At 37.6% G+C, this 11872-nt stretch overlaps 1 protein-coding gene across 1 annotated transcript in view; it reads right to left on the reverse strand.

Moving 5' to 3' along the window:
- Nucleotides 1-2346: 2346 nt before the first annotated feature.
- PRIMPOL (primase and polymerase (DNA-directed)) overlaps nt 2347-11872 on the reverse strand; it is a gene marked incomplete at both ends in the record, with an annotated part of 12488 nt that continues 2962 nt past the window's right edge. The window contains 4 exons of the mRNA XM_008564304.1: nt 2347-2455; nt 2533-2681; nt 5567-5729; nt 9101-9388. Of these exons, the coding sequence (XP_008562526.1) occupies nt 2347-2455; nt 2533-2681; nt 5567-5729; nt 9101-9388 (709 nt within the window). The remainder of the gene's footprint in view (nt 2456-2532; nt 2682-5566; nt 5730-9100; nt 9389-11872) is intronic.

The raw sequence follows: 11872 nt of genomic DNA on the forward strand, positions 1-11872 counted from the left end.
AAAAATTTACTAAGACCCTAGGGGCATCATAAACCAAGAAAATCTGGGAACCTCTGGACCAAAAGCTAGAACAGTCCTTATCTAAAGAATGCACTTTTCAGGATGTTTCTGATTTTAGGATTGCAGATGGTAAATAAATCTAGACTCTATGGATTTATGAGGTATGGCTCCCTAGATATGTCACCCATGCTATGCAACTACATGAGTACAAAATGCACACGTTTCATAACCTCAGTGCTTCCTGCTGTGTGTGGTGACTGCTCACTTCTGCCTTGGGTTTCAACCAGACTCAGAGAGCACCTAGTGCAGGAAGGACCTGGGGAGCCATGCCAGATGTCCCCTGCCTTGCTCTGATTTACCTGTCCCTTTTCATTCCTCGTATCTTTAATATTATTAGTAAAGCTTGACGTTGGGTAAAATCTCTGATTCCTGTGAGTGTGATTTGACAGTCCAATCCTCAGCTTCATCAGTCATCAGGAAAATTCTGATGAAACCCAAAATATCATTTTGTACCTACCAGATTAGCAAAACAAATTTTTAAAACCTGGCAATACTAAAGCATTGGTGAGAAAATGGAGCTGTAGAAGGTCTCAATTAGCCATTTGGGAAAACAATTTCTTATCTAGTAAGATTAAATATGTACATACTCTATGACACAAGAATTCCACTTTTGGATATATACTTTGAGGAACTCGTGCACATGTGTACTAGGTGATATGTACAAGAAGGTGCATAGCTTCATGGTTCATAATGGCAACCCAAATGTCCATCGTATGACAACAGATAAACCATAGCACGTTCCTGTTTATATAACGGCATACTGTACAGTAATGAAAAAAAAATCAATAGCTTCATGCTACAACATGGATGAACCTCACAAATACAACGCTGACCAAAGACCACGTGAAATGGTGCAATTCAAAAACACGTAAACAAAACAGTACATTGTTTAGGGATACAAACATACATGGAAAAAAATCATGAAGAAAGCAAGGGAAAGGTGAACACAAAATCCATGGTTAATGGCTATTATCTCTGAGGGAAAGAGAGAAGAGGAAGAAATTGGGGTTGAGCCCACAAGGTGCTTCTTAAGGTTTGGTCAAGTTCTGTTTCTTAAGGTGGGTGGTGGGTATGACAAGTGGTCATTTTAGTGTTAGTCTCTATACGTATTAGATATTTCACAGTTAAAAAACAGAATAGATTATGGATACATAATACAACTTGGTACGATCATCACTGATAATAATTTTTTGGTAAATTTATACACATAGAAAAAAGATTAGAAAGATATGCCAAAATGATAACTATAGTTCTCACTGGGTTGTGAGACTACGGGTGAGCATGTCCTTTGTGGTTTTTTTGCTTTGTTTTATGTTACAGATGTGTGTATTGAGCATATAATTTTTGAAGGGTTTTTTTTTTAATGAATTAATCTAAGTAAATCAAGTATAGCATTAAATCACATTACCCAACACATTTCCCAGCTTTTCAGCAAAAGTTCATGATCATTTTCCCATATCTAACACATGTGCTGTACATTCTTGGTTATATAGGAGTCTCAGCTTTGACATTAAATATCAAACAAGCACAGTGTGAATAACACCAGGGTCACAGGTTCAGATCCCCATACTGGCCAGCTGCCAGAAACAAGCAAACAAAATATATGAAACAAAAATATCTCTTATATCATAACTGATAACCACTGGGTTTCTATTTTATCCCTAGTCTAACCATATCCCTTTATTATTTAAAATTCTATTTTTGGTTTTACTTCATCCTTTACTTCCTCTCCTTTTGTCAGGGGCATTTTAAAGAAAATTTCTAAAGCAGGGCCTGACATATACAGCAAGCATTCAATAAATCAGTTCCCTTCAATAACATGCTTTGTTTTGAACGAGTTAATATAACCTCCAACTCCTAACGCTAACAAGAGTTTCCTTCTTGCCAAAACGTGCCCAGTTTCAATGTAGATTCCACAAGGTGTCAAGGGCCAATGGCAACAGAACAGGAGGAAGACGTTTCCATCATCATCATCTGTTCACCTGCCTTCTGCCTTCTTCCTTCCAGCCCTCCTCCATTCTCGCTTAGACTCCTCACCATCAGCGAAGGGTCATTTTATCAAATAAAGTACAAATGAAGCTGATATGCTAGAAGTAATGTAATAATTTAGATATTCAAATATTACAAAACACTAACCAAATACAACAAATACAAATGTAATTACAATTAAATTTATTAAAAAAACAAAATAATTTTTATATTCTCAACTTCATTTAAAAATTGTAAATATTTAAAATGTAATATTGATTAAATACATATAAATCACTGTTAAACAATATTACTTACATGATATTATTACTTTTGTGGGCTCTTCCAATGTTTTCACACCAGCGATATTTACAAATATCATAAACCAATAGTTCTTCTAGGAAAAAGTAGTTCCAACGCCGAATTCCTAAAATGCAAACAACACTTCTAAAGGTACTATTACTCTATCATGTAACAGTTAATAAAGAGTAAGATTAGCTTTACCTCCTTTAATGCCATTTCTGTTCACCAAAGAAAGAACAAAACGATCAACTTCAGGGTAGGGAGAACACTGAAAACCGTCAGTCATTTCTACTACAATAAAGAGAAAAGTTATAATAGCTAAAAATTGAGAAATTAAAGTTTGATTAAATGTTTAGTACAACTATGAGTTTTGAAACCCCTCCAGCGTTTTTTTCTTTTCTTTTTTTGCAATTTACCTTTCCATCAGTTCATGGGTTTTTGTTACCCTACAAGGAAGCAAATAAAATGAGAACCTCTCCATTAGGTCAAATGTTAACTAATTTCCATAGAAAGCATTTGAAATAATTTCAACTGCTTTCTTCATTTTGCAAAATGAAAAGCAGCCCCTCATACAAATAAAATGAGAACCTCTCCATTAGGTCAAATGTTAACTAATTTCCATAAAAAGCATTTGAAATAATTTCAACTGCTTTCTTCATTTTGCAAAATGAAAAGCAGCCCCTCATGTCCATGAGTTGGCCTCACTCTATCAGCGAGGCCTTGGTGGTGCTAGGAGCTGTCCTGGCACGCATACCTCAGCCTTGGTGTTCTCCTACGAACGTAAACGATTTCACAGAACTTTCAACATCAGATAAGGCAACTATGTGATCACAAAGATTCAAGACAAAACTAAGACCACTCTATAATCATGTCTGAACACAGACAAAACATGAACATTTTCGAAATCAAAAAATGACTGAACACCCCATTATCCTGGCTAATATAAGTAGCTGCGGCTGCAATCGCTGCCTCAGTCTCCCTCTAGTCTGCCTTCCTTCTAGATAAGATTTATGAAGATAACTAATCATAGAATTGTCCCTGAATACACCCATTTCAGAACAAACCCACACTTCCTTGAATACTCCCCCAAATCACCTAATCCAAGCCCAAATCCTGTACGTCCTTTCTAACGCCTTCTCATGGTGCGTATTCTCCATCGCTTCAACAAGTAGTAAACGCTGCCTGCTCACGACAGGTGTGTTCCCCATGGTCATCAGCTGGAGCGCACGGACAATCCAATTGCATTTGGTATCTAAGAATCTACTGTAATAATTTAGAATGACCTATTTAAAATCTCATTTAATTTTTTTTTTTTTTTTTGTCTTTTATCTTTTTCCGTGTCCGGCAACGGATCGCAACCCTCAGTGTTGCCCCCGTACCGGACCGGGGACCGGCAACGGGACCGCAACCCTCGGCGTTGCCCCCGCGCCTCGCTCAGCCAGTGAGCGGGAACCAGTCTGTATGTGGGATCCGAACCCTCGGGCGGGAGCGCCGCCGCACTTCCCAAAAGTAACATATAAATGGAGAATTTTTGCAAAATATATTAATGTAAAAATGAGAGAAATAAACTCCGAATTAATATCTACGAAAACATATTAACCAACCGGAAGAAAATAAACATACAAGAAAATGTTACCCATATTTTTTAATAAGCTTATGATCATCCCAGACATATAACTTTAGAGCCTACTTTTTCTCTTAACATCCTAAATGGGTGTTTTCCACGTTATACAGGCTTTATAAATTTAAATTTAATGGTTACAGAGTATTTCATAGTATATAACCAATACAACTTTGTTGTACATTAAAGGCTAACTATGTAGCTTTTCCCATGCATGGTAAAAACAATGTGGCCTTCCTGTGGTGCCAACAACAGCAGGCAGCAAGCCGCACGATTCTTACACTCCCGCTGTACTACTGCTGCAACCGCAGGTCACACTACTACGCCCAAGTAACATCTACTGAGCAGATGCCGTGTGCTGGGCACCACTGTAAATGTTTTATGTGTAAAGTTTTAACTTCTTAATCTTCCCAACAACTCCCTAAGAAAGGTGTTTTTATTATTTCCATTTTAGAAGTAAGGAAACTAAGACTTTGACCTTATTTCTGAGCTATGTTATTAAAGGAACTCAAAGAGCATAGAGACATATAAAGAAAACCAATCCATCTTCCCACCCTCTGGGGAATGGCCGTTAACTGTCTGTCCTGACACCACTTTCCTACAGTAATATGTTTTTAATATTTATTATTAAAATTAATTTCTATGGATTTTTTCCTTGACATTATATTTAGGGAAGGCAAAGAGAAAAGAATGATAACAAGTTAATGGCGATTTAGTCTAATCCTTAACCACATGTTTTGGGTGAACAATTTTGTCAGCCCAGAAAAAAGGGGAATGAAGACAAATATTTCTGTTAAAAGATGGCTTTCACACTTTTCAGAAATGACCAAAATATGGAAATGTAAAGGTTCAAAAGAACTGACAATAAATTAGAGTATTTCAATATAATGGAAAATTATATAGGCATCACAAGTTTTATTTACAATTAACTATTGGCAAGTTATTATTAACTTGGAAAATATTCATGACATAATGTTAAGTAGAAAGAACAGGTAACATAACCATATAATGACCTCAAAAATATTTTTTGAATAAAGAAGCTATGTAAATTATATGTATATATGTACGTATGTGCATATATGAAAATAAGACATTAACAGTAATTATATTTCCAAGCACAATATATAAGTAGTAGTATTTTCTTCTTTATAGAAGTGATAATCATTTTAGAAAAACTTTAAAATACATAAACTACAATGATAAAAAAATAAAATGACAACTAAGTAGTTAAAAAATGTCCTTTACTGGCCGGCCTGGTGGCGCACTGGAGAGTGCGCCGCTTGGGAGCATGGCGGCACTCCCGCCGAGGGTTCGGATCCCATGTGGAGACCGGTTCCCGCTCACTGGCTGAGCGCGGTGCAGGCGCGACACCGAGGGTTGCGATCCCATTACCGGTCAGTAAAAAAAAGACAAAAAGGAAAAAAAAAATGTCCTTTACTATTATTTTTCAGTTAATGGAGAAAAGAGAACAATTAACCTAGAATTTTAAGAACTGCCTTTCTTTTCCTTAAAGTAGAATAAATTTACACAATTCACATTTTAATAATATACAATACCATTCATGGTTTAATAAATATTTATGAATACACAATGGTTTAATTCTGTACTACACACCTGACATTGCTGACCAAAGAAGAGAGAAAATATTGGTTTTCTTCAGAAATATTTTTTGGCTGTGTAGGAAAAAATCTGTTATCTTCAGCGACTTCCAAAGCCACACTCTTTCCTCTTTTTGATGATTTATACAGCCGAAAATTTCTATTTCTTGTATAAACTCCTACATCAAAAATTAATACATATGAATGCATGTTTTCTGTGATAAGTTTACACTTAGCAAACATTGTTTTATAACATTACTGTAAGAAACAATTATATTCTACATATAGCTGTAAACAAAATTAAAGCAATAGATAAATTAAAATAAATTGGAGCTGACAGGAATGATTGCCACATCCAGAAATAGCACTGGAGCAATTGGAGCAATTCTCCAATTGAAAACAAATAGAAAGGCTGGGGCAAAAGTATTAGAAATAAAATGTTTGAGACAATTGGAGAGCTTCTAAGGCAGTGAGAATTTGTGGTGCAATATCCCAAAGAAAAGGAAAGCATCAAGAAAACCCTCCAAATAGCTAGAATATATCTAACCAAAGATGTCCAAGATTTCTATTCAGAAAATTATAAACATTATTGAGAGAAATTAGAGAACACCTAAGTAAATGGAGGGACATACTATGTGCATGGATTGGAAAACTCAATACTATAAAAATGTTAATTCTCCCCAAGTTGATCTATAGATTCAATGTAATCCAAACTGAAACTCGAGCAAGATTTATGTGTGTTTGTGTAAACTGGAAAATTGATCCTAAAATTTAAATGGAAGTACAAAAGGTCAAGAATAGCCAAGAAATTTCAAAGAACAAAGTTGGAGGACTCATTTTACTGAATATGAAGACTTACAACAAAACCACATTAATTAAGACTGTGTGGTATTGGCACAGGAAAAGATCAATAGAATGATGTAACAGAACAGAGTCCAGAGCAGACCGAAACATAGACGGACACACTGTGTATGGTTTTACTGAATATGAAGACTTACAACAAAACCACATTAATTAAGACTGTGTGGTATTGGCACAGGAAAAGATCAAGAGAATGATGTAACAGAACAGAGTCCAGAGCAGACCGAAACATAGACGGACACACTGTGTATGGCAAGGGTGGCGGTGCTGAGCAGTAGGAAGAGACAATTATGTCAATGACGCTGACACAACCAGATATCCACATTGGAAAAAATGAATCTTCTCCAGGTTCATCCATGTTGGAGAAGATGTTAAGTCAAATAAGGCAGGCACAGAAAGAGAAATACAGCATGTCATCACTCATAAGTGGGAACTAATAAATAAATAAATAAGAAAGGAAAGTAGGAAGGAAAGAGAAAGAAAGCAAAAGAAAGAAATCACAAAAGTACCTTGAACTTTCAAAAGGAGAGAATGATAGTGTGGTTATTAGAAGGGGGAAGGGGGGTTAAGCAAGAAATTGGTTAAAGCTCACAGAGGATGTTTTGTAAAGATGAAGATACTAACTATCCTGATGTGATCATCACATATTGTACACAGGTACTGATATTCAACTCTGTACCCCACAAATACGTATAATCAATTATGTTACAATAAAAAATGAATCTTGACTTCTCTTCACCCAATAGGCAAAAATTCATTCCAAGTGGCTTGTAGACCTAAATATAAAAGGTAAAACAATAAGGCTTCTAGAAAATAAGCAAAATAAGTAGAATATCTTCATGAACTTGAGTAGGGAACAATTTCTTTAACGAGATACAAGAAACACTAACCACAGAGGAAAACGCTGATAAAGCAGACTACTACTACTATTTAAAGTTAACTTTTATTCATCAAAGACACTCTTAAGAGGTGAAAAGGCAAGCCACAAGCACATACCTTATGATTCCAATGACAAGAAGTTCAAAAATAGGCAAAACTGAGACTCAGTGTTAATGGATAGAACAGCGGTTACCTCTGGGGAAGAGAATGGGGGTGTGGGGGCCTGACTAGAAGAGGCATGGAGGAGGTTAGGGGGCCCTGGTACTCTATTCCTTGTCTTGGGTGGTGTGGTGACAAGGGGTGTTCATTTTGTAATAATTCACTGACCTAGGCACTCATGAATTATGTACTTTTACGTATGAATGTTATACTTCAATAAAAACTTTGCATGTGCTATTAAATCCCTGAACTTTTCAAAGGATAGTTTAGGGAATAATTTTTCATTCATAAGTCTGGGTATACTGTTGAAATATTTCTTTCAGGAATATGAGGGAAATTTCCTTACTAGTAACCTAACTTTCAAGCATCTAATGGTCATGACTTGGGGTATTTTGTTTGGGGTACAGATAGGGCATATTTACTGGCTAATGCTGCTCTCCCTGTATCAACTTCCTGTTATGCATTTTCCCTAGCTTATTGCAGGCTAACCCAACATTGAGACGATGTTCTGCTAATAAAACAAAACTTGTCATTTGGAAGAATGCATCTCTACTTATAACCCATGATTGTTCATATCCAAACCTGTACATTGCATTCGTCTGTCTCTATTTCAAAATTCTAGTACCTGATTGTCAGGGGTATTAGAAAGACATACAATACAGCAGGAATACTCCCTAATCTTGCTACCTCTGGTGGCCTGGGAATCTTGCCTATAATTTAAACCTACTCTCCCTCAAACTTGAGACGTTGAAGCACTCCGAGGTGCTCAAACAGTCAATAACAAAAATGCTGCTTTTATGGCTTTTCAAATCACAAGCTAGAATCTCAATATAAAAATGAGGTTTAGTTCACTGAATTGAAACCCTATTTCTTGATCAGCCTGGGTGCTGAATCAGGGTGAAGTCTCATCAGTCCAGTATGTTCTACATACTGAGGTACAGAGACCAGAACCAAGCAGAGCCAAAGACAGAACAGCTGAGTTGAAGAAGTCACCAAGTTGATCAGAGCAAGAAAACTGGTGAAATGGCCCCTGCCACTTCCAACAAGCCTGCCACTACCACAAAGCTCTTCAGTGAAGAAAACTCTCAGCCTTACTCTGCTGTATGAGTACTGTTTTTATATGGTATCTGTTTTTCAAATTTATGTGATCTGAGGTCTGGCTGGTTAGCTCAGTTGGTTATAGCGTGGTGTTGATAACACCAAGGTCCAGGGTTTGATCCCTGCACCGGCCAGCCGCAAAAAATAAACAAAAAAATAAATTAATAAGTTTAAAATAAATTTAAAATAAAATAAATAAATAAATTTACGTAATCTAATTTATCCTCTCAGCAATGTTGGAGAGTGCTGGTCTAATGGTCTCCTGTCAAAACTCCCTTAACAGGACTCCTTGGGACGATGACAGCAGAACCAGCCACAGCATTCTCTTTGGAGCTCAGGCCAGCCTGTTGCTTATGTTCCTCAGGGACCTCTCTAAGTTCTCTGAGCAGAAACCCAGGAGATTCTTAGTACCTGAGCTCACTGATCACATTTTGCTAGTGACATGTACCATAATTTTGGAGCACTGGTGTTGGCAAGATTCCTAAGCATAGTGACAAGTGGGCACAAAAGCACACAGGACAGTCTAATAAAGTCAGCTGTGAGTTTTACTTACCTAGATCCACAAAAAGATGCTTTTCTCCCATGTTATTCTTCACAACTAAAAATGAAAGACTAGGACTTCTTTGCTCAGCTGACCCCAGCCTCTCCAGTTTCCTTGAATCCGATGCCCAGCTTTCTCCTGTATCCTTATCTGTGGACATTTTGTTAAAGGAAGTTCCTTCTTTTACAGGTGCTTCAGAAAAATGGGAAAATCCACGGCCTGTTTTCTCTGGAATCCTATCATCATCTTCTTTGGCAATTAGGTGAAGGGCAGGCTGCAAAATTTTTCTTACAAAATTACCTAGGGAAAGAGGTATTATGATTAACCTAATTCTCCTCTGCAAATTATAACTTGAGATCTAGGCACAAACCCACAGGAGACAATTTTAAACAATAAGTCTACTTTTTTTGCTTTCTGGTTTTAAAACTGAGTTGTTACAACCTATAACTTGCCTCTCCGGCTACTTCCTTCCTCTTGTTCAGTATTTTACTTTTGCAATTGCCATTGATGTGGGAGCTTGGTGTCAGCTGTAAACAAATCATTTCAGAAGGGCAGGTTAATGTGAGAAGTTGTGTCCATGTTGCTAGAACAGGCCTGAGGCATAACAAGCTGTCACTAAAAAAGCCCTACTTTTTATTAATACGAATTGAGTAGAATTATCTTCACCATCAGTGAATAAAGAAAGGTTTATATGAGGAAACTATGGTGCCAAGATCATGGATAGAAACACTGACAGAATCTCTGCCATACTCTCCTGGAGTCAGGATGTTGGCAAATTTCTCAGGAGCTTATTCTCTCTCCCTTACCTGCCATGACATGCCCTAAGCACCCTGAATTTCACAGCCCTCAGCTGCAAGGTTGTTGCTACTCTAAGCTCTCCCTGGAACTGGTCACAGGATGGACTGTGACCTCAGGGCTAAAGTGCAGAACTAAAGCAACTAAATGCATCTTGTATTTCAACATTTATCCTAATAAGAGGTCTGAATAACAGTGGCCCTATCTGTACCCTAAAAAGTTGGTAAGACAATCTGAAATTTCTTTAAACTCACATATATTATTTATCCATGAAACCAAGTACTAATTTGGCTGTTAAGCTGCTTCATGTATAACAATACTGGAGAAATGCAATATTGTAAGAAAAACTTAATTTTTTTTTTTTTGTCCTTTTGAGACCGGCTGCACCGCGCTCAGCCAGTGAGCGCTGAGAGCGCACCGGTCATCCCTATATAGGATCCGAACCTGCGGCGGGAGCGCTGCTGCACTCCCAGTGCCGCACTCTCCCCAGTGCGCCACAGGCTTGGCCCAGAAAAACTTAATTTTATTTTAATCTCCAGAACTGTATAATCTGGTTTTATTTGTCACCTTATTTACCAGAAAAGCTTAGACCCTTCAATCATAACACACACATGCTCTAAATTCAAAATTCTCTTTCTCTAAATTAGACTTAATTACTTCCCTACTCAAAGAAACATTGAATTTCTTATAAAACACTAAACATCAAAATGAAAGCAAAAGCATTTGATCCTTGTGATGATAAACAGATATGATTATTCCTGGAATGAGGGAGAGAAGGCAAACACTAAGTGAAAAGAAATCATGGCATATCACAGGACAATAAAGCAATACAAACATATATCAATAAGGCTAATTTTCCTGGAAACTTGGAATGCATCTACTTGACAGCAGGCAATAAGAGAAGTGAGTCCATGCTTGCCGATGTTGCATGGTTGCTATGGCAGGAGGTCAGGTGGGCCTTTGAACTGTCGCAAGCAGCTAACATGCCCAGGAAATGAGGACAGTGATCAGCATAAACACTAACACTCTGCCTTCTACTTCCCTTCTCTAATCTTATCACCCTCATCCTCATTAAGACAAGGACTACTTCATTGGCTGAGAATAACTCAAAAGAACTAATCGGTAATAGAAATTTCAGATACAGTCACGTGTGCTTAAGGACAAATATATGTTCTGAGAAATGCATCATCAGGCGATTGCGTTGTCGTGTGACCGACACAGGGTGTACTTACACAAACCTAGATGGTATGGCTTACTATACACCTGGGCTGTATGGTATAGCCTATGGCTCCTAGATGAGTAATGTGCCGCTACAACGTTAGGTCACCAGGCAATAGGAACATTTCAGCTCCATTATAATCTTATGGGGCCATCATCATACATGCTGTCGGTCCGTTTTTGACCAAAATGTCATTATGCAACACAGAACTGTACTATGGCAGACTGGCAGAAGAGTATTTTTAGGAAGATTAAATTCTATGATCTCTTACATTTAACTTAATTCCCCTTTCTGAAAGGCTGACAGTAGGAACTGGAAATATCACACTGAGGGAGGGAAACTGAAGGGAAAATTTTGGACTCCTTCATATTCTCAGCATCTCTAATTCTAGAGGAACGTGCCTCAGGTGACACCCCATTTACCAGGTCTGATTATGTCTCTCACCGTAGCCTCACGAGGCTACCCATCGCTCCCCAAATTAGCCACAAACTCCTTTCTCTCTACTTTTGTTTATGCTGTTCTCTCTGACAGTAAAGCTTTGTTACCTTTGTCTATATGGTGGAAATTTGTTCAAAGCCCAGATTAAATGTCATGTGCTCTCAGAAGATATCTGTAGCAGAGAAATTTGTACCCGACAAATTTCTATTCTCCCCTTTTCCCTAGCAACAAAATCTCAATTTTTAGCCTTGTAGCTAGTAGTCATAGAGCAGACTATGGGGAGCACACAGGCATCAAAGAAAGCTTGCGTAGGACTCCGCCCCGACACCCTG

Source organism: Galeopterus variegatus, unplaced genomic scaffold (assembly GCF_000696425.1).
Source record: "Galeopterus variegatus unplaced genomic scaffold, G_variegatus-3.0.2 Scaffold18001, whole genome shotgun sequence".
In the NCBI taxonomy this organism is placed as follows: domain Eukaryota; kingdom Metazoa; phylum Chordata; class Mammalia; order Dermoptera; family Cynocephalidae; genus Galeopterus; species Galeopterus variegatus.